This window comes from Rhamphochromis sp. 'chilingali' (genome assembly GCF_963969265.1).
Source record: "Rhamphochromis sp. 'chilingali' genome assembly, chromosome: 17".
In the NCBI taxonomy this organism is placed as follows: Eukaryota; Metazoa; Chordata; class Actinopteri; order Cichliformes; family Cichlidae; genus Rhamphochromis; species Rhamphochromis sp. 'chilingali'.
In genome coordinates this window covers 22,024,842-22,046,918 of record NC_137944.1, presented here as the reverse complement: position 1 = coordinate 22,046,918, position 22,077 = coordinate 22,024,842, and the positions used below count along the sequence as shown (strand labels likewise).

The 22,077-nt window shown below is 39.4% G+C and overlaps 1 protein-coding gene and 1 long non-coding RNA gene across 3 annotated transcripts in view; one reads left to right on the top strand and one right to left on the bottom strand.

Annotated features, from left to right (window-relative positions):
- Positions 1-6,236: 6,236 nt before the first annotated feature.
- On the bottom strand, positions 6,237-16,898 carry clptm1l (CLPTM1 like). The gene is made up of 18 exons (XM_080863431.1): positions 16,630-16,898; positions 15,449-15,669; positions 15,260-15,354; positions 14,857-15,046; positions 14,505-14,695; positions 14,012-14,090; positions 13,655-13,772; positions 13,312-13,406; positions 13,035-13,119; positions 12,358-12,461; positions 12,156-12,221; positions 10,297-10,347; positions 10,129-10,211; positions 9,996-10,030; positions 9,849-9,904; positions 9,623-9,667; positions 8,618-8,733; positions 6,237-8,531 (listed from the first exon to the last, which is right to left on the bottom strand). The coding sequence occupies exons 2-18, from the start codon at positions 15,611-15,613 to the stop codon at positions 8,453-8,455; spliced, it is 1,653 nt and encodes a 550-aa protein (XP_080719557.1). The 5' UTR covers positions 15,614-15,669; positions 16,630-16,898; the 3' UTR covers positions 6,237-8,452.
- Positions 16,899-20,650: 3,752 nt separating this feature from the next.
- Positions 20,651-22,077, top strand: part of LOC308384407 — a 373,851-nt gene continuing 372,424 nt past the window's right edge. For both annotated transcript variants that reach the window (XR_013969320.1, XR_013969321.1), the window contains exon 1: positions 20,651-20,684. This is a non-coding gene — a long non-coding RNA (uncharacterized lncRNA). The remainder of the gene's footprint in view (positions 20,685-22,077) is intronic.

The window sequence follows — 22,077 nt, the reverse complement described above, 5'->3', positions numbered from 1 at the left end:
AGATCATGGGTGGCATGGGGTGGCATGTGCCACCCTAAAATGATCTCCTGTCACCTCTCTACCTCTAGCGCCACCCTATGGTTGTGCCAGAGCACATTTTGAATCAACACCGAATGAAGGTGACAGAGGGGGGGAGGCATGGGGTGACATGTGCCAATGGTTCAGCCTCTGGGGTCGCCGCACCTCCAAATCATGTCTGACTTAAGATGACATAGATACAAGCTGCAGCCACGCTGAGTCTCTGCTTTACCTTGTGTTGAAAGTTCAGACTTCAAAGTTTTTTTATTTGATTGATAGGCCACTAAAACCAGAGTTGTTTTTTTAACATGCTCTTTCCTGAATACTACCATCATGTTTAGTGTGGAAAAAACAGTAGAAAAGGGCATTTTTTTAAGGACAGCATCCAAAAAAGGAAAGAAATGTACCACATTTACTAATAAAATTATTATATGGCATCAAGTGGAAGAGAGGAACGTTTTTGGGAGTGATGGCAGAGAGAGAAAGACACAGAGAGAGCGATATCAATAGTGAATTTGTGACGTTCAGTGTGTTTGGAGTGTAGTTAGTGTGGAGTGTAGTCGTTGTTTTGTTTTGTGTGTCAGTGAGGGTACTAGTGAATATCACAGTAGCTGCCAAAAAGCCACCAAAGGCAGACTGCAGTGTAAACACTCTATCCAGGTGAAAAACAGGATGAGTGATACATCTCCAGCTGTCAGGCCTGCAGGGTCTATCCCTGTAGTGTCTTGTGTTGTGGCTGGAAAAAACTATCTTTTACACTGGCACAAATAATTTGTGGGGCATCTTATTGCGACACCTGATTATTCTCTCATTTTAGTTTCAATAGAATTTTTACCCTTGCCCTGTGGCAAATTACACCCTGGACCCCAATAAAACATGAAAAATTAAGAGTCTGCAGTCTGTTCATACCTACAGGCCAGTGGACACTCTTTCAAGGATGAGGATGTACACATCCTGGACAGGGGGGAATGCTGGTTTGAGCGCGGAGTCAAGGAGGCCATTTACGTGAAAAGGGAAAGACCATCTCTAAATCGAGGAGGGGGCCTAAGAGTACATCTTTCGCCATCTTACAATGCTGTGATTGCAGCCATTCACCAACTTTCTGTGAATGGTACTCATGGCCATTGATCAGTGGTCTTTGATCAGTGGGTTTTGGTCAGTGGTTGTTGATCAATGGTCATGAGAATTTGCATAATTAAGATTAAGGAACTGACCTCCCAGCCCATTGTTCCTTCAGTGCATCAAAACCATCTTGGTGAACCCGTTTGGATAAAAGTGCATCAGCTCATACCCAACAGTCTAAATCCAGTCATGTTGTGAAGAGTGCGTTGAAAAACATGAACATGGTGGATACTTGGAGACTACTTTACCCCACAGGCAGGGCTTACTCCTTTTTCTCTTCCGTTCATGGGTCGTACTCCCGTATTGATTATATCTTTCTGGACTCTAAACTTATTCCAATTATGAGGGATGTTACCTACCATCCTATTTTAATTTCTGACCATAGCCCTTGTCCATTGATCTGGATTTTGCAGATTTAGCTAACTTACAGAGAATAAACTGGCGCTTTGATCCAACTCTGCTTAAAGATGAGACGTTTCATAAGAAATTAGAGAAGCACATTTTGGATTTTATTAATGATAATGATAAAGGTGATGTTGACGATGCAATTCTCTGGGAGAGTATGAAGGCGGTAATTCGAGGCCACATTATTTCGTTCTCTGCAGCTAAACGTAAATCCCAGGAAATGGCTTTGAAGGATCTTGAGTCAAATATACAACAGCTAGAACAAACTTATCAGTCCTCTCCCAAAATAGAATTACTGGGCAAAATTACTAAATTGAAGTGTGAGTATAATTCTCTGCTCAGCAAACAAGTTTGCCTTCAAATCACTAAGTGTAAGCAAACATTTTTTGAATTGGGTGATAAGCCTCATAGGTTACTTGCAAGATTACTTAGAAAAACACAAGCATCACAAACAATACTATCAATCAATAACAAACATGGGCAGACCACTAGAAACCCCCAGGAAATAAACAAGTGTTTTGAAGATTTTTATCGTGATCTTTATAGCTCTAAGAGTTCTGCGAGTCAGTCATTAATTGAGGACTTTCTGGAAAAGTGTAATCTCCCAAAATTAGATGATGTGGCAGTTGCAGATTTGGAGGCGGACTTCACATTAGATGAGATTAAGACAGCTATTCAACAGATGTCAAATAATAAGGCCCCTGGGCCAGATGGTTTTGGAGCAGAGTTTTATAAAGCTTACTCCTCATTGCTAGCCCCTCTGATTTTGCGTATGTTTAACTATTCAAAATTGTCTGGCTCTTTGCCAAGTTCATTATATCATGGTGTAATTTCATTGATTCTTAAAAAAGGTCGTGATCCTATGTCTGTCTCGTCCTATCGGCCTATATCTCTCATTTCTGTTGAGACCAAGATATTAACAAAAGTTTTATCAAACCGCCTTAAAGATCATATTGCTAAACTTATACATCCAGATCAAACAGGGTTTATCCCTACCCGCTACATTTATTTTAATTTGCGTAGATTATTTAATCTCATATATAGTCCTACTAGGTGTTCAGATGATTCTGTGGTAATAGCTTTGGATGCTGAAAAAGCTTTTGATCAGGTCGAGTGGCCGTATATGTTTACTGTATTATCCAAATTTGGATTTGGTGATTCTTTTATCAATTGGATTAGAATTTTGTACAAAGGACCTATGGCCTCGGTAAGGACTAATAATGATGTATCAGACCCTTTTCGATTGCACAGGGGCACGCGACAGGGAGATCCCATTTCTCCTTTTATTTTTGCCCTGGCCCTAGAACCTTTAGCAGCTCGTATACGGCTAAGTTCTGATATACTACCGATTATACATCAGGGTATTCCTCATAAATTCTCCGCTTATGCTGATGACGTAGTCTTATTCGTATCAAAACCTAAGACCTCGATCAGTCCACTATTGCAGCTTATTAACGAATTTGGTTCTCTCTCAGGGTATAAGATAAATTGGACGAAAAGTGAACTTATGCCTCTGTCGGATGGGGTGGACATGGCTTATCTGCATAATACTCCATTTAGAATAGCGCTAGATAAGTTTGAATGTCTCGGTATCACAGTCACATGTAACGTGTCACAACTTTTAAAGAAAAATTGGGATAGAAAAGTTAATCAATTGGAGAAGAATATTGAGTTTTGGATCACATTGCCAATTTCCATGGTGGGGCGGATTAAAGCCATCAAAATGGTAGTTTTGCCCAGATTTTTGTACATCTTTCAGTCAATCCCAGTGTGCATTCCCCAGTCATATTTTAAAAAGCTGGAATCTGTTGTATCCTCCTTTGTTTGGTCGGGTAAGGTTCCTAGAATTTCCAAAAAACATCTTGTTAAACATAAGACTTGTGGTGGCCTTGGACTCCCAAATTTTAGATTATATTATATGGCTGCACACTTAAATATTTTTTTCATTTTGGCGAAGGTGTACTCCAGGTGCTGATTTGGAAGGACAACCTTCATGGTTGATGATGGAACACCTGTCTTGTAGACAAACTTGTCTTCCAGCCCTGCTTAATAGCCCGATAAAAGTGAAGAATACACTATATGGCAGAAATCCTGTGATTCAAAATTCAATTAAGGTCAGGAACCAACTATTGGGCACAGTAAAGGCTCCTAAAATGTATTTGGATGCTCCAATATGTAACAATCATGCCTTCAGGCCTGGGCTGGAGGACATCACGTTTGTGACATGGCAGGGAAGAGGGATTTGTTCTCTCAAAGATATTTACATTGATGGACATTTTCCATCTTTTCAGCAATTGAGGGTGAAATTTAATCTTCCAAATTCACATTTTTTCAGATTTTTACAGTTAAGACATTTCATCAAAGCATCTATTCCACAATACAATTTGATTCCTCGAAACTCAGTGCTTGACAGCTTCATGTCAGTTGAGCCCTATACTAGAGGTGCTGTGTCTCGCTTTTACGGGGCCTTACTAGATATATACAGTCCTTCATCTGATACTTTTAGGGAGCAGTGGCAGGAAGAACTGGGGGTGGATGTTACTGATGATCTCTGGCAAGAGTGCATTAAGAATATATATTGTAGTTCTATAAATACTAGACATTGTCTGATCCAATTTAAGGTTGTGTGTAGGTTGCATTTTTCTCCCACTAAAGTGGAAAAAATATATAAGAACGTTTCAGCCCTCTGTGTTAAGTGTTCAAGTGGTCGAGGAACTTTATCTCACCTTTTCTTTCAATGCCAAAAACTACAGCTCTTTTGGAATCATTTGTTTGATTTTCTGACCAAGGCCATTGGCAGGGAGGTCCCGTGTACCCCCTTTGCAGCATTGTTTGGGGTGTCTGAACCGGGATGGGCAAGGGACAAGACAGAGACACAGGTTGTGTCAATGACCACACTTGTGGCTAGAAAGCTGATACTTCTCTGCTGGAAGTCTGATAAACCTCCTACCTTTGAAATGTGGTTGAGAGAATTTGGAAATGTACTCCATCTGGAGAAAATCAGGTTTACCTTGTCTAACCGAGAGAGTGTGTTTTATAAGATTTGGCAACCAGTCATTAGCCTGATGGATAAACTTAAGTGAAATATACTCTGTCTTAACATTTATGTATGCTGTATTACCACCTTGTTGACTTACCGTCCACCTTCTATTGTGTTCTTTTGAAGGTGATTGTTGTATACTGCTCAATTATAAAATCAATAAAAATATATTGGAAAAAAAAAAGACCATCTTGGTGTATGTGTAAATTGCGGAGGAATGCAGGAGTACTGTATTTATAGAAACACTTAACTACACTCAGAGACCTTACAGCAGCAGTGTACCACATTGCAGAGAGCTGTACTGCCTTTTCCTCTCCTGCAAGGTTTGTGCACTCTTTTTGATTGTGGTGGTTGTGTGATTGAGCTTTAGGCCATGAATCGATGGCTGGACATCCATCAATTACAGCAAGTTTTCCTGGTCCTGAAGCAACAAAGCAGCTCCAGAACATCATACTACCACCACCATGTTTTACTACTGGTATGCCATTTTTCAGAAAAGCTGTGTTAGTTTTATGACAGGTGTAGTGGTTCTGAAAGCTTCCAAAAAACCTCATCAGTCTACAGAATATTTTCCCTAAGGTCTTAGAATCATCAAGTTGTTTTCTTTTTTGCCAAATGTGACTGATACTCTGTTCTTTTTGGTCAACAGTGGTTTTTACCTTGGAACTTCCTCATGGATGCCATTTTTGCCAAGTCTCTTTTGTTACTGTTAAATTATGAACTCTGACCTTAATTGTGCAAGTGAGGCTGGCAGTTCATTAGTCCTTCTTCCTCTCTTGATGTGATCTTTAAGTCATTTTGGTAGGGCGACCACTCCTGGGAGGGTTCACCACTGTTTCAAGATTTCTCCATTTGTGGATAAAGGCTCTCAGTGTGGTACACTGGAGTCCCAAAGCTTTAGAAATGGCTTAGTAAGACTGATAGATGCCCAACTTTTGTTCTCTGCTGCTCTTGAGTTTCTTTAGATCGTGACATGATTTGATGTATACTTCACTGTCAGACAGATTCTGTTAGAGTAATTTCTTGATCCAACAGATCTTGTAGTAATTAGGCCTCGATTATCTAACCAAAGTCACTGCACGATTTAGTGTGAGTGAGTGAGTGAGTGAGAGATTACTTTTTTACATCACGCCAGATAGGTTTTGCTAGATTTTTCCCTTAACAAATGAAATTATCTCTGCATTACTCAGGTTATCTCTGAGCAACATTTCCACTGAACAGTTTACCCCAGCAATAGTAACATACCAACTACATGTAACATTTTGTCAGTTATTTTTTAATTTCATCTCAATCAAAAAACACAAACATTACAATAAGTAAAACAATTTAAAGGCAAATCTCTGCCAACTATTTTTAAGAAACATAAATCCTGTGCAGAACCTTTATATACAGACCTAATATATCATGATATCTGAATGTTAAGTACATTATTTCAATTAAAGTCTTAAAAAAAAAAATAAATCAAATTTTGATTGCATAAACTCAGTGTAATAATACTTTGTTTAAAGATTTCCGTCATCATCTCTCTCACAATGTCAGTGTTTATTCAAAAGATCCGATGTACCATCCATTGTGAACGTACAATGGTAACATTATTCATTCTCACATTTGGCACTAGCAGATTTTCTTGGCCCAGTTATGTAAAAAAAAGAAAAAAAAAAAAAAAAAAAAAGAAGATGGATGGATGGATGGATGGAAAAGACAGTAGGACTGTCAGTGGTACAATGTCATGAAGCAGTCAGTACCATTTACAGAGACACAAAACATACAGAACTCAACTTCACAGATTGTGGAACTTTCAAGCTTAAGTGTCTGGAATGTCTTGGGCAATTAATCTTCTCTCCATGGCAACAGATCACAACTTTCTCCTCTGCCTCTAGTGAAATTCTCCTGCCATCTACTGGCAAATAAACGGAATTGTGTAACAATCCGCGCTTCTTCAGCAGAACTGAAAAGTGATGCATTCAAATGCATCACTTTTCCAATTTGGATTTCTAAACGTTTACGTTTTAAATCCCATTTTCTTTGATTTTGCCCTCAAATGTTACAGTTTATTCTCATTTTAAAAGCATACTTATGTCGATTTGAAATTTTACATTGTGTGAAATAAGCTATTTAAGCTGCTCCCTCTTTAAGGCTGCCCTCTCTGTCATGCATAACGTTGTATTTTATTATTTTATTATTTTGGCAACTTTGTTTGCTTTGCGGAAGCAAAAGTAAGCTACTGGAAGCAAACTTAATCACCGTCAATTTATGTATACAGGTCTGCATATCTTCTTGATAAGCTGATATCATCATATTAATAAGGAAGTAGAAAAAAAGTCCCGTAAACCGTTTTGTTATGCTTTTGGTGTTTCATTTCTCCCATTCGGAGATTACGTTCAAATGTGTGTATCTAATTATCTCTTACTATGAACATTTACATCATAACAGTGTGTGTAATAGAAAACGAGCATAACAGGTCCTCTTTACAGCTCAGTCACACTAGAGTAAAAGCAGGACAGCGACTTTCTTGTAACTAGGAGAAAAAAAAAAAAAAAAAGACAACAAAAATGTGAATACTTTACATCAACTACATCACTATTCATGGAGGAATTCCCATTTTACACTTGCCGGACTCTGAATGCTAGGGTTTAATGTGAATTTGTAACAGATATCAACAGATCTCTTCATAAGCAGATTGCATGTAATTGCCAACTGGATCCTATTCAGTTGCAAACTGATAGCAGACTGTCTTATTGGCCTTACTGCCATTTCGTCGCCGTCTTGCACTAAAGTCACTTTGACTTACAAGTTTACAGAACACCGGCAGAATGGTTTGGTCATGCCGTGGCCTCCAACTACTGTTTTCCCTAGTGTGACTGTAGCATTAAACATGACCGTTCTTTGTCACAGAACTAACAAATGCCAACTGTATGCACATGATCATTTTGGATATAATTTTGTACAGTTTTTTTTTTTTTAAAGAGCCAGATTGCCAAGTTATTGAGAAATGCTTAAAAATAATGAACATATTTTCTGATAATTTACATATTCAACAGAGCTAACAATATATCATTTTTAGTTTCTGTATGGCTTACCTTTGCTTATTGCAGCTTTCATATTTTTATTCCAATTACCATCAACACCAGCTACGAATTTAGAAATAGTGGCCACTTAAGCACAAAAGCTGCAATTATGACTACAGCCTGATTTTTCTGAGACTGTCTGGAACAATATTATTGAGCTGCCTGAAACATCAGTCAGAATGCTTCACCTTTGCCACACTCCCTCCTTTTTTGTCACAGCACAGTCTTTCTATCCCTGCCATCACACAGCTATCATGATTTTACTTGAAGGCTGTCTTATCTGGTAGGTATACAACAAGCCACTGGATTATGTCTTCTTACTGAATAAAGCTCTCAGATGAGCAAAGCAGCTCTTTCTCTGCAGCTCGTAGATATACTACATCTGCCAGCTGTCGGAGCAGGCTGAATCCAACTTGTTCAAAACACGAGCGTAGCATTGTTAAGAATTATAAAGATTCCTTTGTGCATTTAAAACTCTGGAAAAATAAAAACACACTGTCACTGTGTCCCATCACACACACTGTAACTAACCCCCGCCCCACCAAAAAAAACCCCAAAACAAAACAAGAAGGCCTCGTCAGACTGTCAGACAAAGCAGAAGATGATATTGCCCTTTTAACAATTTTTAACAGGGTGGAAAAAGTCCGAACCATAAGCACATTTATGTGCCTGGAACATATACAACAAAAAATGTCCCCCTGACCATTAAACTCATTCCGGTTGATAAAGATGAGTGGACACCAGTGGAAACAAGACAATACCCACAGATTCCAGATCATAAAAGCAAATTCCTCCGAGTCTAGTGACTCTTCCCTTTGGGTTTTTCATCGTACGACACTCCATATTCGTTTACTCTTGTTTTGTCCACAGGGTAGAGCCTGGTGAAAGAAACGGAGAGTTTTAACTCTCAAAAAATGTGCACGTTTTTAACAAATGTGCTACGTGTAATGTAGTGTGCATGTACCATCTCTGGTAAAGGTAGATGAGAAACACCACATCATCTCTGAAACAGGCCAGTCTGTGAGACGTTGGCATGGTGATGATGAAGGCAAACACGTCATCGATGAAGGTATTGAATGCCTGTTAACATGAAAGAAGTCCATGAACATTCTCAAAAGATAGATAAAAAATAAAGTAGTCATTGTTTGTAGGGGTGATCAGTTATTCTGACAAATTACATCGGCTCTTGAACATTAAAAAAAATAATAGATACACTTTCTTTCAAATTTAGAAGTGAGAGTGCTTTAGTAATTAAATCACTGACCAACATTATTATATGGAAAGTTAAAAGCTGTAAAAACAGTATGAAAGATGTAGGCCTCAGTCACACCGGCTTAGAGACCAGTCAGTCACTCCCCGGCAATCTCTGGTTGCTAGGGAAATATGTGCATTCTTGGACTGGTTGACAAGTGAAAGAGGGTGCTGCACCAAAAAAGAAAAAGAAAAAAAATCTCCTTGTGATTGCCGGTATAATACTACGATCATCCAGTTTGAATTGAGAAAGCCGACTCGTCTGTAAACACTGCTTGATTGCAATCTACTCAGTGAGCACGATAGTAAAAAACATGATGCAAACTGGAAATGCAGAATATTCTCCTTCAAAATAAAAGTGCTGCAAACAACAGCATTCCAAAAGTTCACTTATTTCTTTTAGGCAAATTGCCTCGGTTTCTATTTACGTCACAGTTTCGCGACCCTTCGGAGAGAAGTTGGCAAGTGCGTGCAGACAAGTGGACATCTTCCGTGCAAACTACAGGCGACCGTGCCATCCGCCTTGAGATCAAAACCATTAAAACGGGATTTTTGCAGCACCCTCTTTGTGGCCGATTTTATCTAGTGACTGCCAGCAACCACTCGCAGAACACGCATTTTTCCTTAGGTTACCAATCAGTCTCTCAGCCTGTGTTACTGAGGCCTTACCATCCATTTGCTAAACCACTCAGAAAACAACAGGAAATTTATTTTTTACCTTATACGTGAAGGCTTTCCAGGGCAAGTGGGCAACAGACTTCAGCTGTTAAATAAAGAACAGAGCTGAATAATCAGTCATGACTACTGTGCTGTTTTGTTATGGTAAATAAACTGCAGTTTGCACACTGTGGCATTTTATTGTTAGGTTGTAATGTGTGCATTTATTACACAGATTGCGTGGGTTACTGATTTTTGTGAATCAGTAACTTCAAAGTAAAACTAACCTTATAGTTGACAAATAGCTGAGGAAGCATGAAGAGGAACCCGAATGCATAAACACCTATAAAGTGAAGAAAAACACACGAGAATTTATTATGACTGTTATGGACAGAAGTATTTTGTGTGTGTGCTAAGAGTATAGAGCACCTTACCGTTCACCAAGCTGTTAATCAGCCACGAGTACCAACTACAACAGAAAGATACACAATCAAAATGAGTGATGACCTGTCAGACTGAGTCAATCAGTATCCCGTTATTGTTACTTACACATACGCAGACTCCTACCTCTTATATCGTAAAAATATTAGTGCATACACTGCCCCTCCGATACACAGTGGGTAAAGGAGGTATGAGAGATACTTCATGGCCTACAGAAAAATAAAGAAAGAGGCAATCAGCGTAAGTGCTCATATCTCAAAGAAACAACTGATAATTAATTGTCTTGTGCCCTACCAGGGTATCATATTCTTCTGTTCTCCTCTCAGATTCATCTAACTTTCCAAACTGTAACAGAACAAAAACACTCATTAGCACACTCGACACGTGTTTTCACTCACATTTTAAAAATCTCGACAGTTGCGGTCAGTGCTGCAGAAATTAAGGAAAAATGCCGACAAGGACAATTATAAACTCAAGCGCCTCGATGTAGCGTTTTACATTTATAAGAAAGGATTGTCGTGTTTTCTATTAAGCATGTATTATCATGCCTAGAATGCTGCATGAACATTTATCTTTTTTATTTATTAACATGGCTAAAGTTCCATTATCTGCTCTGTGCTTTGTCAAAGGACAGTAATTTAATTGAATACAAATATTATTACAGCAGAAAGCACCATAAGAGAATAAAACCAGCAGATAAAAAAGCAGCAGTTAGAGAAAAATGGTACTTTGAGTCAACATGTCAGATAATTTAAGAGTGAGTCGGATGTTCTAGCACAGGCTGTGTAAGACTGGTCTCTACTCCTTAACCCAGAGCCTTCCTGGCATAGGAAATAACTGGATGCGTATATGTTGTACTTTTATTTAAATATCTATTTAAACATATGGAATTACAGTGTATAAGGCAAAAAACAGAATGTACAGGTATGACCACCTTTATTCTTTAACATAGCCTGAACTCTTAGGCAAGATTTCTCATAATTTCTTTAAGTAGTTTTCAGATCCAGGCTTCTGGAAAGACATTTAAAGCTCTTAACTGACACTCAATGTTGTGCCCATCTCCTGACATCCTCAGCAAATAACCAGAAATTTGCGATTTGGATTCATCACACCTCAAGACCTTTTCTCCCAAGTTCCCTTAAAACTGGCTTCTTGACAGCAACTGTAGGTACATAATTTTTAGGTCTGCTCCACCTTCTTTTGCCTTTCATTTGGTCAGTTTCCTCAAGTTCTTTAAAGACACTGCACACCATGCTGAGATAATAATAATAATAATAATAATGGATACTTTATTGATCCCCATGGGGAAATTACTTGTTTTTCTCTGCATTTGACCCATTCACTCAGTGAAGCAGTGGGCAGCCCACTAAGCAGGCGCCCGGGGAGCAGTGTGTAGGGACGGTACCTTGCTCAGGGGTACCTCAGGGTAGCCGTTAAGTGGATTCGAACCGCCGACCTTCCGATCATGGGGCGACCACTTTACCTACTGAGCTATCCCTGATATGCCAAGCTTCTGGCTTATAGCACTTTGGGAATCACCTTGTTGGTGCAAAAATACAAATTTAGTTGAGATTATGTTAAACTGTGCTTGTGGTGTTTTGTATATTCGGCTAAAGACATGACAACAAATGACATGTTTTTGCAACATGCTGCTAGTAAGAAAGCACCTAAAGATTAAAATTTAAATTGCTTCTTTGCCAAGTTGTCTGTTATGCGTCCACAAAACTGGTTCATCCTCTGAGGTGTCTTTTGCATGCTTGAATGATCGTTGAGCTCAGTGTTAAAAACAAATTAAGATTCATCTGAAAATGTTTTTTCCCCCCTTCTGAAATGTTCAGGTTCAGGTTTGGGCTGGACTGAAAATTAGTGGAAAAGTAGCCAAAGTCCAAACTTTCAAAGAGCTCCAAAAAGCCTGGAGAACTGTTCCTCAAGCCTTAAAAAAAATAAATAAAAAATCCAAGTGCAGCTAAAGAGTTGCTAAAGACTTTTATACAACACTGTGTACTGCACAGCATTTTAAAGCAGGCATGCTCAATTTCGTGTGTATAATTGTGTAGCCACCTCCCAAAGGCCCAGTCTATACCAACAAAGACGTAGATACGTGGCTGATAACAGAAAAAAAAGATTACAGATAAAGACACATGCACACATACCAGGAATGTGGGTTTGCCTCCTTTCCAGAAAACTTGAATCTTAAAGGCTTTCTTCACTTTCCAAACCTTAAAAAAAAAAAAGAAAAGAAACATTATTACATATTACAGATCACGTAATCACCTTTTAATCAAATCTGAAGTGGGAATAAATGGTCATTTTGTGTGTGTTTAAATTCATTTTTAATTGCGCGCGTGTGTTTACTTCAATCATAGAGCCGATCCCTGCAGGTATGAGGACAAGCAGACTGGTCTGCTCGTCAAGCAAATAGAGGAAAATCACTATGGTACTGAAACAGCGCCACAGCACTGAAATAGAAGCAAACAACAGAAAATGTGAGATAGTAAATGGCTCTCCCAAACTGACACTGATGACCGATCATTTGGTTCAGCTCGAGTCTCTTGATAACACTTTATCCCACATGTTTTAAAAGCCTTTTGTGTAATCTTACAACACTGGGAAACATTTGTAGGGTTATATAGTTACACTGTGTTTTTTGTTGTTTTTTCTCAGCTGCCACTTCTCTAAAAACCCATAAATCAGAGGTCCCACAGTGCCGGTTCTGTGGATCTGTCACTGCAAAGCCAAAATGATTCAAAAACTATTAAGGTACAAGCGCTCTCTCTTATAATCCTTGTGGGTGAAATATTGCTGGCCAACCAGCAGATTCAGAATATGAAAAAAATATTGTAGATTCACCTGTTCTGCACATTTGTCAAAGCCTTATTACAGGGTGACATTCACACTCTACTAGGAGCAGTTTATTTAGCCACTAACCACAAATGTATTCATGGTGATTCTTTATGCCCATATAAACTGTATAAACTGGATTTTGAAGGGGTTTGGTGAGAAGGTGAAACAGTGCCGTGAAGCTAACAAACCTGCTTTGCTGGACATTCCCACCATACTTTTCTTCTGCTTCCAGAAGCTGATGTCATTTTTGAAGGCCAGGAAGTCAAAGAGGAGCTGAAAGAGCATTCAGAGTTAAGACTGGCATCTTTATTTGACCTTAAAATGACCCAGTTAGGTGACTTATTACCCCAAGCTTTACTTATATGTGATATTTTGTAATGATAAAAACGTTTCCTACTGTGAACTAAAATGAACAGCTCACTTAAGGATTCAAAGTACACTCTAAAAGTCTGCAGCCACACTCACGTGGAAAGCAGCTACAAAGAAAGTCAGGGCCAGGAAATACAGGTTGGTATCCACGAAGATCCCTTTAATCTCATCAGCATCCTTCTCTGTGAACCCTGCAAAAACAGATACAGAAAACCGCACTGCATTTAGGTGTGTAGACATGATGAGGAAACCTGGCTGAAGCTCGATCTGAAGGATGCAGATAGACTAAATGCACCGCACTGTGCAATCATACATCACTTATAGTAGGAGGCGAACTTCAAACTTTGCGTTCGCACAGGATGCTCGATCAGGTAATGTCTAGAAAAGTTCAGGGCTGCAGTGAACGTGTGAAGTAAAGCAAGCAGGAAGATTAGCATACCGAACTGCTGCAGAGAGTAAACGGCGTCTTGCATGTGGATCCAGAATCGAAGTCTGCCCAGAGAGATTGAGTCGTAGGAGATGATCAGAGGAAGTTCTGTAGTGGTACTGTTGATCTCCTACACACAAAAACATGGGAAAAAAAATATGTTCAACGTTTCCTATAACGTGCTTCTCAGCCATGCATTCACTAACACATCATTATTGTGGCCTCATAAACTCATTGTCCTCTAACCAGGTTCCGTGAGCAAATACAATGAATAGAAAAAAAGCATTGCATTTGAAAATCTGCCACTGGGACTACCTGACAGGGAGTTGCAGTCTGTTGCATAATATTTATTTAAAATCGAAAACTTACCACGAGGTCCTTGACCCGGTTGCTGAGCTCATCAACAAACAGCAGAGGTAGATACACCACCTTCTTCCCATTCTGAAACCTGGAACACATACAGATAAAACATTTTATGAAACTCTTTGATCGTCACGACAAGCCTGTAATCCATTAAAAGTACAGCTAGTACAGCTCAAAGCATCCTTTCTTTTTCTCGCCTCCACTATTGAAATGCTCTTTATGTCGGCATCGGTCATGGCCCACTTCACCGGTTGCGGCTGAATCAGAAAACAACTGCCTGGATTAGAATAGGCACTTTTTAACCCTTTACATGCCACACCCCTTTTGGCTATTTCTAGGTCTTGGCTAATAAATTAAAGTGGCTGGGCCTTAGGTTAGAGCTCCCAAACTGTGGACCTCTTTTAAACCTCTTCTTTAAAAACAACAACAACAACAACAACAACTTGGATATCTATTTCCTCTCATAGTGCTGTTTGCGTTTGTGTAGCCGCCATCTTACACTCTGAGGTATCTGTGGACATCATTTGGGAGGTATTCTCTGTCAAAGAGGAAGTGGTCGCCGACAATGTTGACAGTGAGGCGGGAGCGCCAGTGTGAAACTGGATGGTCTGACACAGAGGTGGCTCCAGCTCTGGCTCCGCCCCCTGCCGCTGCATCATGCAGCTTCTTCTGCTGGCCTTCTTTCTGACCCTGCGCGAGTGCAAAGGCAGGATAGGAGTTTAGTGATCTGATTAAAGCTTGATAAAACAGCACAATTCTTCTGCATATCTGAGGATCTTTTTAAAGAAAAACTACATAGCTGTTAACTTTCTGTGTGTTGACTTTCAGCAGTAGCAGAGACAGTATGGTACCTTTGTTTTATCTTCCCCAGATATCAGAGAGATTTCAGGCGGTTTAGGGACCATGTACGTGGTGAGCTGAGCAACCAAGTGAACTTGTCGTGGATCGTGCCACGGATCGTGGGCAGCTTGATGGACAAATATTAGTGCGTATAGAGTTCCATTATTACGGGTTTTCTTAGGTAGGGAGACATTGATTGTCCTGTGGGAAACATGGAAAAGAAAGAAACGAAATTTAAAACAGAACTTAAAAAAGAAATCCATTTTTCAGAATGCTTCAATCAAATCTCCGTGTAACACCGTGTCATACCACAAGGGGCTGTGCATTCAATTCAGTGTCTGTTTTTATCTCATAGGTTTTACTTCCGTTAAGATAATAAATGTGAATCTCTTAACCCCTCCCCAAACAACCAACCTTTCAAACTTGCTGTTGACATCAAAGTTCTCCTCTTTGTGGATCAGAGTATGGCCTCCTTCTGCGTTCGACCGCAGTGTGGTGTAGATGCTCAGCTAAAGAACAAAGACGAACATGTCAGGCATCCGCATCAAAGAGAGAAACCAGACTCATGCATGACCGGCGCGACCATCCTTGCTCACAACTGACCTGCAGTTTGGGGTTCCCAGCCAGGAAGGGTGTGATGCAGTTGGCACCTTTGGGGTTGTTGCAGGGTTTGGTGTACACGATCCCGTACATCACCCAGCAGGTGTGGAGCACATAGACCACAAACACCCCCACGATCAGGGTGGTGAACGATGTTTTCAGAAACATGATGCTCGCGTCGTTTCCTCGTCTCCCTCGGCTAACTGAGCGGCAGGGCCATATGTCTGCAAATGAGGCATTGCATTCGATTTAAGTATGAAGCTCAAAACTCAACTAATTTTAAACGCCAATTAGGGATCAGACAATTGTCTCAATCACCTGACTTGTCACTTGTCTCAGATTAGTCTTAGAAAGAAAAAATAAATTAAGATAAAGAGTTTATTTGCCAATCGTTTTAATGAATATGGGATACAGCTGGTCAGGAACAGTTGCCAAAACTTGCTCTTCCAGTTTTATCCCGGTTGTACCACACAAACAAGTAGGGTTGCCAACCGTCCCTTGAAAAACAGAATCGTTCCGTATTTAGAAACAAAAGTATTGAGCTGAAAAGGGACGCACTTTGTCAAAAGGTTAAAAAAATAATTTCACACACCAAAAAAAAGAGCTAAAAAAAATTCCTCACACTGGGAAGGGTGAAGACAATCGGGTCGCCCAGCCCTGGCCGTGAGGTGTCCCTTATTTATTTTTCAGGGAGTTGGCAACCCTACAAACAAGTCATTAGCAGGATGAAAGGAGGCCCTCATATTTAGAGAGATTAAATGGCAGGTGATGTAGTGAACTGATCTGATACTGTCTGGAAAAATATATAGTACTACACATCTAAATAACAGAATCATTGTTAGCACACTGGAGACTCAGGTCTCCCACAGATTGTTTGGTTTACTTCTGCGTCAAGTTGCAGTAAACACCCGCACACCTGTTTTTTTTTACTGATGGTAAAAGCATCAAACTGTCTGCTGCTCAGGCTGCAGGCACTCTGAAGCTCTTTAACCAACTCAAACTATGGTACACCTGCTGTCAGTTTTTCCCATATGGTCGGATCTGCATTTGCTTTTTCTGTGTGGGGATGATGTGCTACCTTGAACCCACAGCTTTAGTGACGCTAATCCTGAACGAATTCTGTTTCACTTGGCTTTTAAGTCACATAAAATAAGTAAACCCCCCATATTAACGTTACACATTACCGGTGTTTAAACTGGCAGGCTGTCGGTGACAGGACGCTCTCAGCTGGCTCACTGACTGCCCATCCGTCCATCCACTTTACAAACCCTGTCAGGCGACTCAAAGCGACCGCATCGCTTCTTCAGAACCGCGTAGTGCTTTCGCCTGAAGACATCTGCTGGACTCTGGGCTCGGTTCTGCTTTTAAGAAGAAAAGAAAGAGCTATATCCAGAAATGACTAACTGAAAGCGTGAGGTGGCTCTACATTTCCGCCATTCGCTTCCTTGTTAGTTTCTCCAGCGAGATTTGGGGAAGTGATGCCGCGAGATTTGACGTCACTGGCGCACTTGGAGCGGGAATAAATATCAATATCTCGTTTGAAATTATTTATCTACTTATTTAAAGGGGAAAAAAAATCAAGAAATCATCATTTTATTTGATGTAATTCCATAATTTGTATTCAGTGAATCTTGATCTTTCATGGAAAGTTGTCATTTTATTACAGATATTTATTTATTGTGCTTTTCTAGTTACAAAACCCTAACCACAGTTCACTACTCCATGGTCAAATAGGAAACTGCAGGTGTCTGAGAAATATTTTGAAGGAAGAAAAATATTTTTGGCTCCATGCACTGATATGTTTTACTCATGAGAGTTAAAATTCTTAAAGTCTTTATTAAATGCCTGAGAGAGTAACCTTGAACATCCGGGTATCTGATGAATCTCCGACCCCACTTTCTTGTACTCACTTGTTGCCCAAAAAGAGGAATTTCTGACTAGTACCTTTATTTTTTGACTTCTGTTATCACTGTTTTTGTTTAAATGTTAGAACAATGTGTTTTTGTTTTAAGTTTTGGTGGCCCCAAAGCTATAGAAAGAGCTAAGAGCAAAGTCCATGAACAGCAGCTTATTGCCAAGTTAATATGCAGTGTTACTGTTCTTTGAGGTCATTGCATGGTGCACCTTATGTAGTTTTGTCTTCAGTTATGAGTTATTTATGGCTAAAAAATCCTTGCACTCAGCAATTTTGGTTCCACAACAGGGAGTCCAATGGTAAAGAGCTGCATTCTTAAAAGCAAGCTGAAAGACACGTACTCACTTGGAGCCCTGGCTCACTGACTGCCCATCAGTCCATCCACTTTACAAACCCTGTCAGGCGACTTTCTGGGACTCTCCACCATTTGACCTCAGAACTGAAGAAGCTTCTCGGATGAGAAGTGAAACGTCTTCAAGTAACTTAAAGAAGTCCAGACGCTTTTCTTTGCTATTTAGTATTTAATATTTATTTATTTATTGTCATTGTCAAGAACAATGAAATTGCGTTTGGGGCTTCCATACAACCCAAAAAAAAGAAGAAAATAATAAATACCCCTTAAAACCCAAGTGTACATATTTAACCCAGTGTGACTCCAATGCAATAAGACAATCCTTAGCAATAATGTTCGTAGAAATTCAGACAAAGACCTGAGAAACATGACAAAATACAACAATGCAACCCATTCAATATTATTGTACTGTGAGATATGATATCAGATATGATAGTTATCTATTTAAGAAAGAGGGGGGGGGGGGGCAGGAGGGGGAAGAGAATAAAGATATGATGCACCAATGCAGACCAGTTCATTGCTATTAAGAAGTTGGATATGGTTATTGTCCGTGAGAGGGGGGCAGAGAGTTCAGGAGCCTCACAGCCTGTGGATATATATAATTGTAGGTTGTGTATCCTTGAGGTGTTAATGGGGTTATTGAAAATGTGTATATGTGCGTATGTGTGTATATACGTATGTATGGATAGATAGAAACATATATGTGTATATATTAAAAAAAAAAATTTACACATAACATATAATGTAATTGCAAGGAGGTATTTCTGTAGTCTATTGATACTAGATAGTGGAAAAGGGGTGGGATTAAATAAGCTTATGCTTCTTCCTGCTCCTTTTTGAACATGGACGTTATTTGGAGTTGTGGTTGCTCGTTTTCCTTTTGTTTGCTTTGTTCATTTGTCTCTTTTAATTCTATTTTTTTTTTATACTTTTTCAACATGTTCAAAATAAAGATTCAATCAATCAATCAAAGCTCCTTTGACTACGATGACCTGGATGACTGAGAACCTTCACAGACATACTCGTACAGATGTTACATTTGTAGATCCTTGCACAATATACCTTGTGCATTAATCCAACATCTTAATTTTTTTTCATGAGTTATACCCACCCACTTTCATTTATGAAAGTTAATTTGAAAATGAAAAGTTTTCCTTTAAGATGCAGAAGTTTCACATCCCATGAATAAACCAGCTACTCTCGGAAATGTGTATAAAGCTTTTTCCTGAAGGCAGATATTACAAATGTTAGCCATTATTCTCAAAATCTAAAAGTGCACTTCAAATTCAAGATTATTATGACTTCCAAACATCAAATCTACTAGGGTAAACAAAAAAAAAAGACATTCACAAGTTTGGATGTCTTTGTTTTACATTGCAGAATTTACCACCTAGTCGGAATTCCTTATTGATGAACATCCATCTCATTTCTTTTTTTCATAACCAAGATGCAAAGAAATGTGGCATTGACAAAATACTCCTGCTGATGATGTTAAGGATGTTAGAGAACAGTGGTGTGAAATTATCATTTACTGAACAACATTTCTATGATACAGTGGCACAAGTAACTGGTGATAATTTAAGTTTTTCACTCAGTTCTTGACTATGTTGAATCATTCTCTGCAAACTATTACTGTAGAATGTGTTTTAAAAGCATCTGCTTCGAGGGCCACAGTTACACTAACTGATGTGCATTTTAACACAAGTAGTGTTCATGTAGAGTACATAGTCCACTGAAATTAGTTAAATATTTATCCCTAGCTGTGTACTTTTTTGTGAAATTGGCTCAAGGGTATCACTGTCTCAGTGTCGACCTTTTATTCTTTTAAGTTGTCTAGTAATGTGTTTTAAAGGTCTCTTAACACCAAGTTGGTGTATTTTTTCCCCCAAATCTTCTAGTATTAATATTTCACACGTATTATTGATGTACTAACGTTAACGCCCATTAAAGTTTTAACACAACTAAAAAACTTTCGCACAGACAATAAAGCAGGAGTAATAGCGGACGCAACTAAAACAGACATTGGAGACTTTAGGAATTGCCGTGACCCGGATTCGAACCGGGGTTGCTGCGGCCACAACGCAGAGTACTAACCACTATACGATCACGGCTTGCCACTGTCCGAGGTACTTTCGGGAACCTTATCATCCACTCACAATGCAATCAATACATGGGTTTCAACACATAAACTAATAAGAATCTTTCAATCTTTCATTAATGCTCACGGATGTTAACGTGCATCAATAATTAAAGTTACAAGAAAAAAATGATGCCGTTGTGTCTGCATCAGTCTGCTCGTCCTTTCCAATGAACGTAACATTTCCATAATAATAAAATCAACTGAACCAAAACTTGCTTTCATAAAACCTCTTTCTCTCGTTTAGCTCCTTATATAGCGCTAAACACTATCAACTATTTGAGTGTCCATATAGTGTTTCTACATCTACAAGAATAAGCGAGAAAATGTAAGTTAAAGTCTAAATCTCGCACTATTTTTTTAATCTAGAGGAAAGGCAAATCTAGATTTTTTTTGATACTGCGCAAGCCTTTATATAGTCTATATAGGCACTGCAGAGAGGTCATTCCTGTTTTACTTCTTTGAAGTCCTTTCCACTGCCTGGGGCGCATGCGTAGTTGGTGCATTTCGGTATAAAATCTCTTACATCAGATTCTAGTGAGATTCTTGCCCTCACTGCCTGCCTGCTGATGAAATTTACATCTCTCGAACCCAAGCAGAACCGAGCGGGTATAAAAAAAGAATTCACAATTAAGAAATGCTACTGTCAGCAAAGATCGCCCTTTTGCACTGCTCACGGGTGCATTTCGAACATTTGGATGACATTTTTTATTGTGCTCTGCAGTAGTAGAAAGTATACAAACATCCCCTGCTTTCAGCAGTGCGCACTCTTTATCTTTTCTTGGGAAATGAGAGAAAAACTGCCGTGACCCGGATTCGAACCGGGGTTGCTGCGGCCACAACGCAGAGTACTAACCACTATACGATCACGGCTTATTTGGCTGTCACGGAGAAAAAACACGGCATGACATATTTGTCCTCCAAATAAGACTTTAAAAAACACAAATTAATTCTGCACCTGTATTACTTTTTGTGTGCAGTCTTTGACCTGATGCTTCATGTCCACCCTGTCAGAGGACGTGTCCAGTGGGGAAATGGCTTCAAATTGACACAATCTTCAGCATCTCTCAGTTGCTGGCATTGTTTTGTGTGAGCCTCTTGCTGTTAAGAGAAGATATGAATTTCCTTTTCCATAGAGAGTCTGCAGTGTCTGGGCTGTACTCATTCTCCCGCTTCCATTGTTACCATTCTACAAAAAAAGATCGGGTTTATCAAAGTTGCTTGAATTGCATATGAAATTACTTCTTGTCCTCCTCCTCATCCACTGCATCTTACCAGCACTCTTCCTCCTGTGCCACTCGGATTGTTTCCATCCGTTTGGAAATTGAACTTCAACTCAGCTGTGTTGCCTTTGCTCTCTGAGCAGGTTTCTTTTGGTTTCAAGACCTCAAAAGAACAACTGTGGGCAATTTCGCATCTTTGTGTAAAAGCAATAGAATTTATTTTACAGCTTGTGTTGGTGAAACTGACATCTATGCATGCGGAGCGTGGTAATATTTCTGACAATGAAGGGACTGATTTAAACAACAGAGCTAGGACACAAAGAATTTATTTAGCTTTAGTCAAATATCCCTGCCACTACTTTGCCTCATCTCGGCAAACAATGTAGGGACACGCACCATACATTTTTCCTCACAGTTGTTGCCCACCTGGATCCCAAGCATCCCTGACCCAACTGGCCCAATTAAAACAGATATAAAACTGAGCTAGGGCCTGTTTATTCTAAGACTGTCTTCTCATTATCATGCAGAACTAACTGATTAACTCCCTAAACGCTAGGAAATCTTTTCCTGGATTTCTGTTCATTAAAACAGAGTTCATGCACCATTTACTTTAATTACATTTTCCACATGTGAGAATTTCACAGAGGTTGTGTGCTAAACAGTCAGAGCGAGAATGGTACCCTTGTCAGTGCAGGCTCATGGAGGGTTGCCTGAGGGTGAAACAATTCGAAAGCTAGCACCAATTTATCTTACATAACCTCAGGCAGGCAAAATACAAAAGCGATAAGTGATTTTATTTTTTCCTTCATGCCTTCGGTGTACCTCTGAAATAGTCTTAGTGCTCTGATGTAGCCATTTGTTTTTTGCCTTTTCTTTGACCAATTCTACAAAGGCCGCTGTGACATCTACCCTGTTTGTCTCTAAATGAGTTCATGATCCCTACACTCACTCAAAAAACAGATTCAGGTCCTCCTTTCAAAGAACACATGCAAATTATGTTAGTTG

What these genes read in the sequence shown, in the direction of transcription:
- clptm1l (XM_080863431.1), bottom strand. Translation starts at nt 15,613, where the DNA reads ATGTTTCTGAAAACATCGTTCACCACCCTGATCGTGGGGGTGTTTGTG. An exon ending in GTCAACAGCAAGTTTGAAAG is followed by an intron (nt 15,047 to 15,259) that starts GTTGGTTGTTTG and finishes TGTTTCCCACAG; the next exon opens with GACAATCAATGTCTCCCTAC. An exon ending in GGGAATGTCCAGCAAAGCAG is followed by an intron (nt 12,462 to 13,034) that starts GTTTGTTAGCTT and finishes CTTCTATTTCAG; the next exon opens with TGCTGTGGCGCTGTTTCAGT.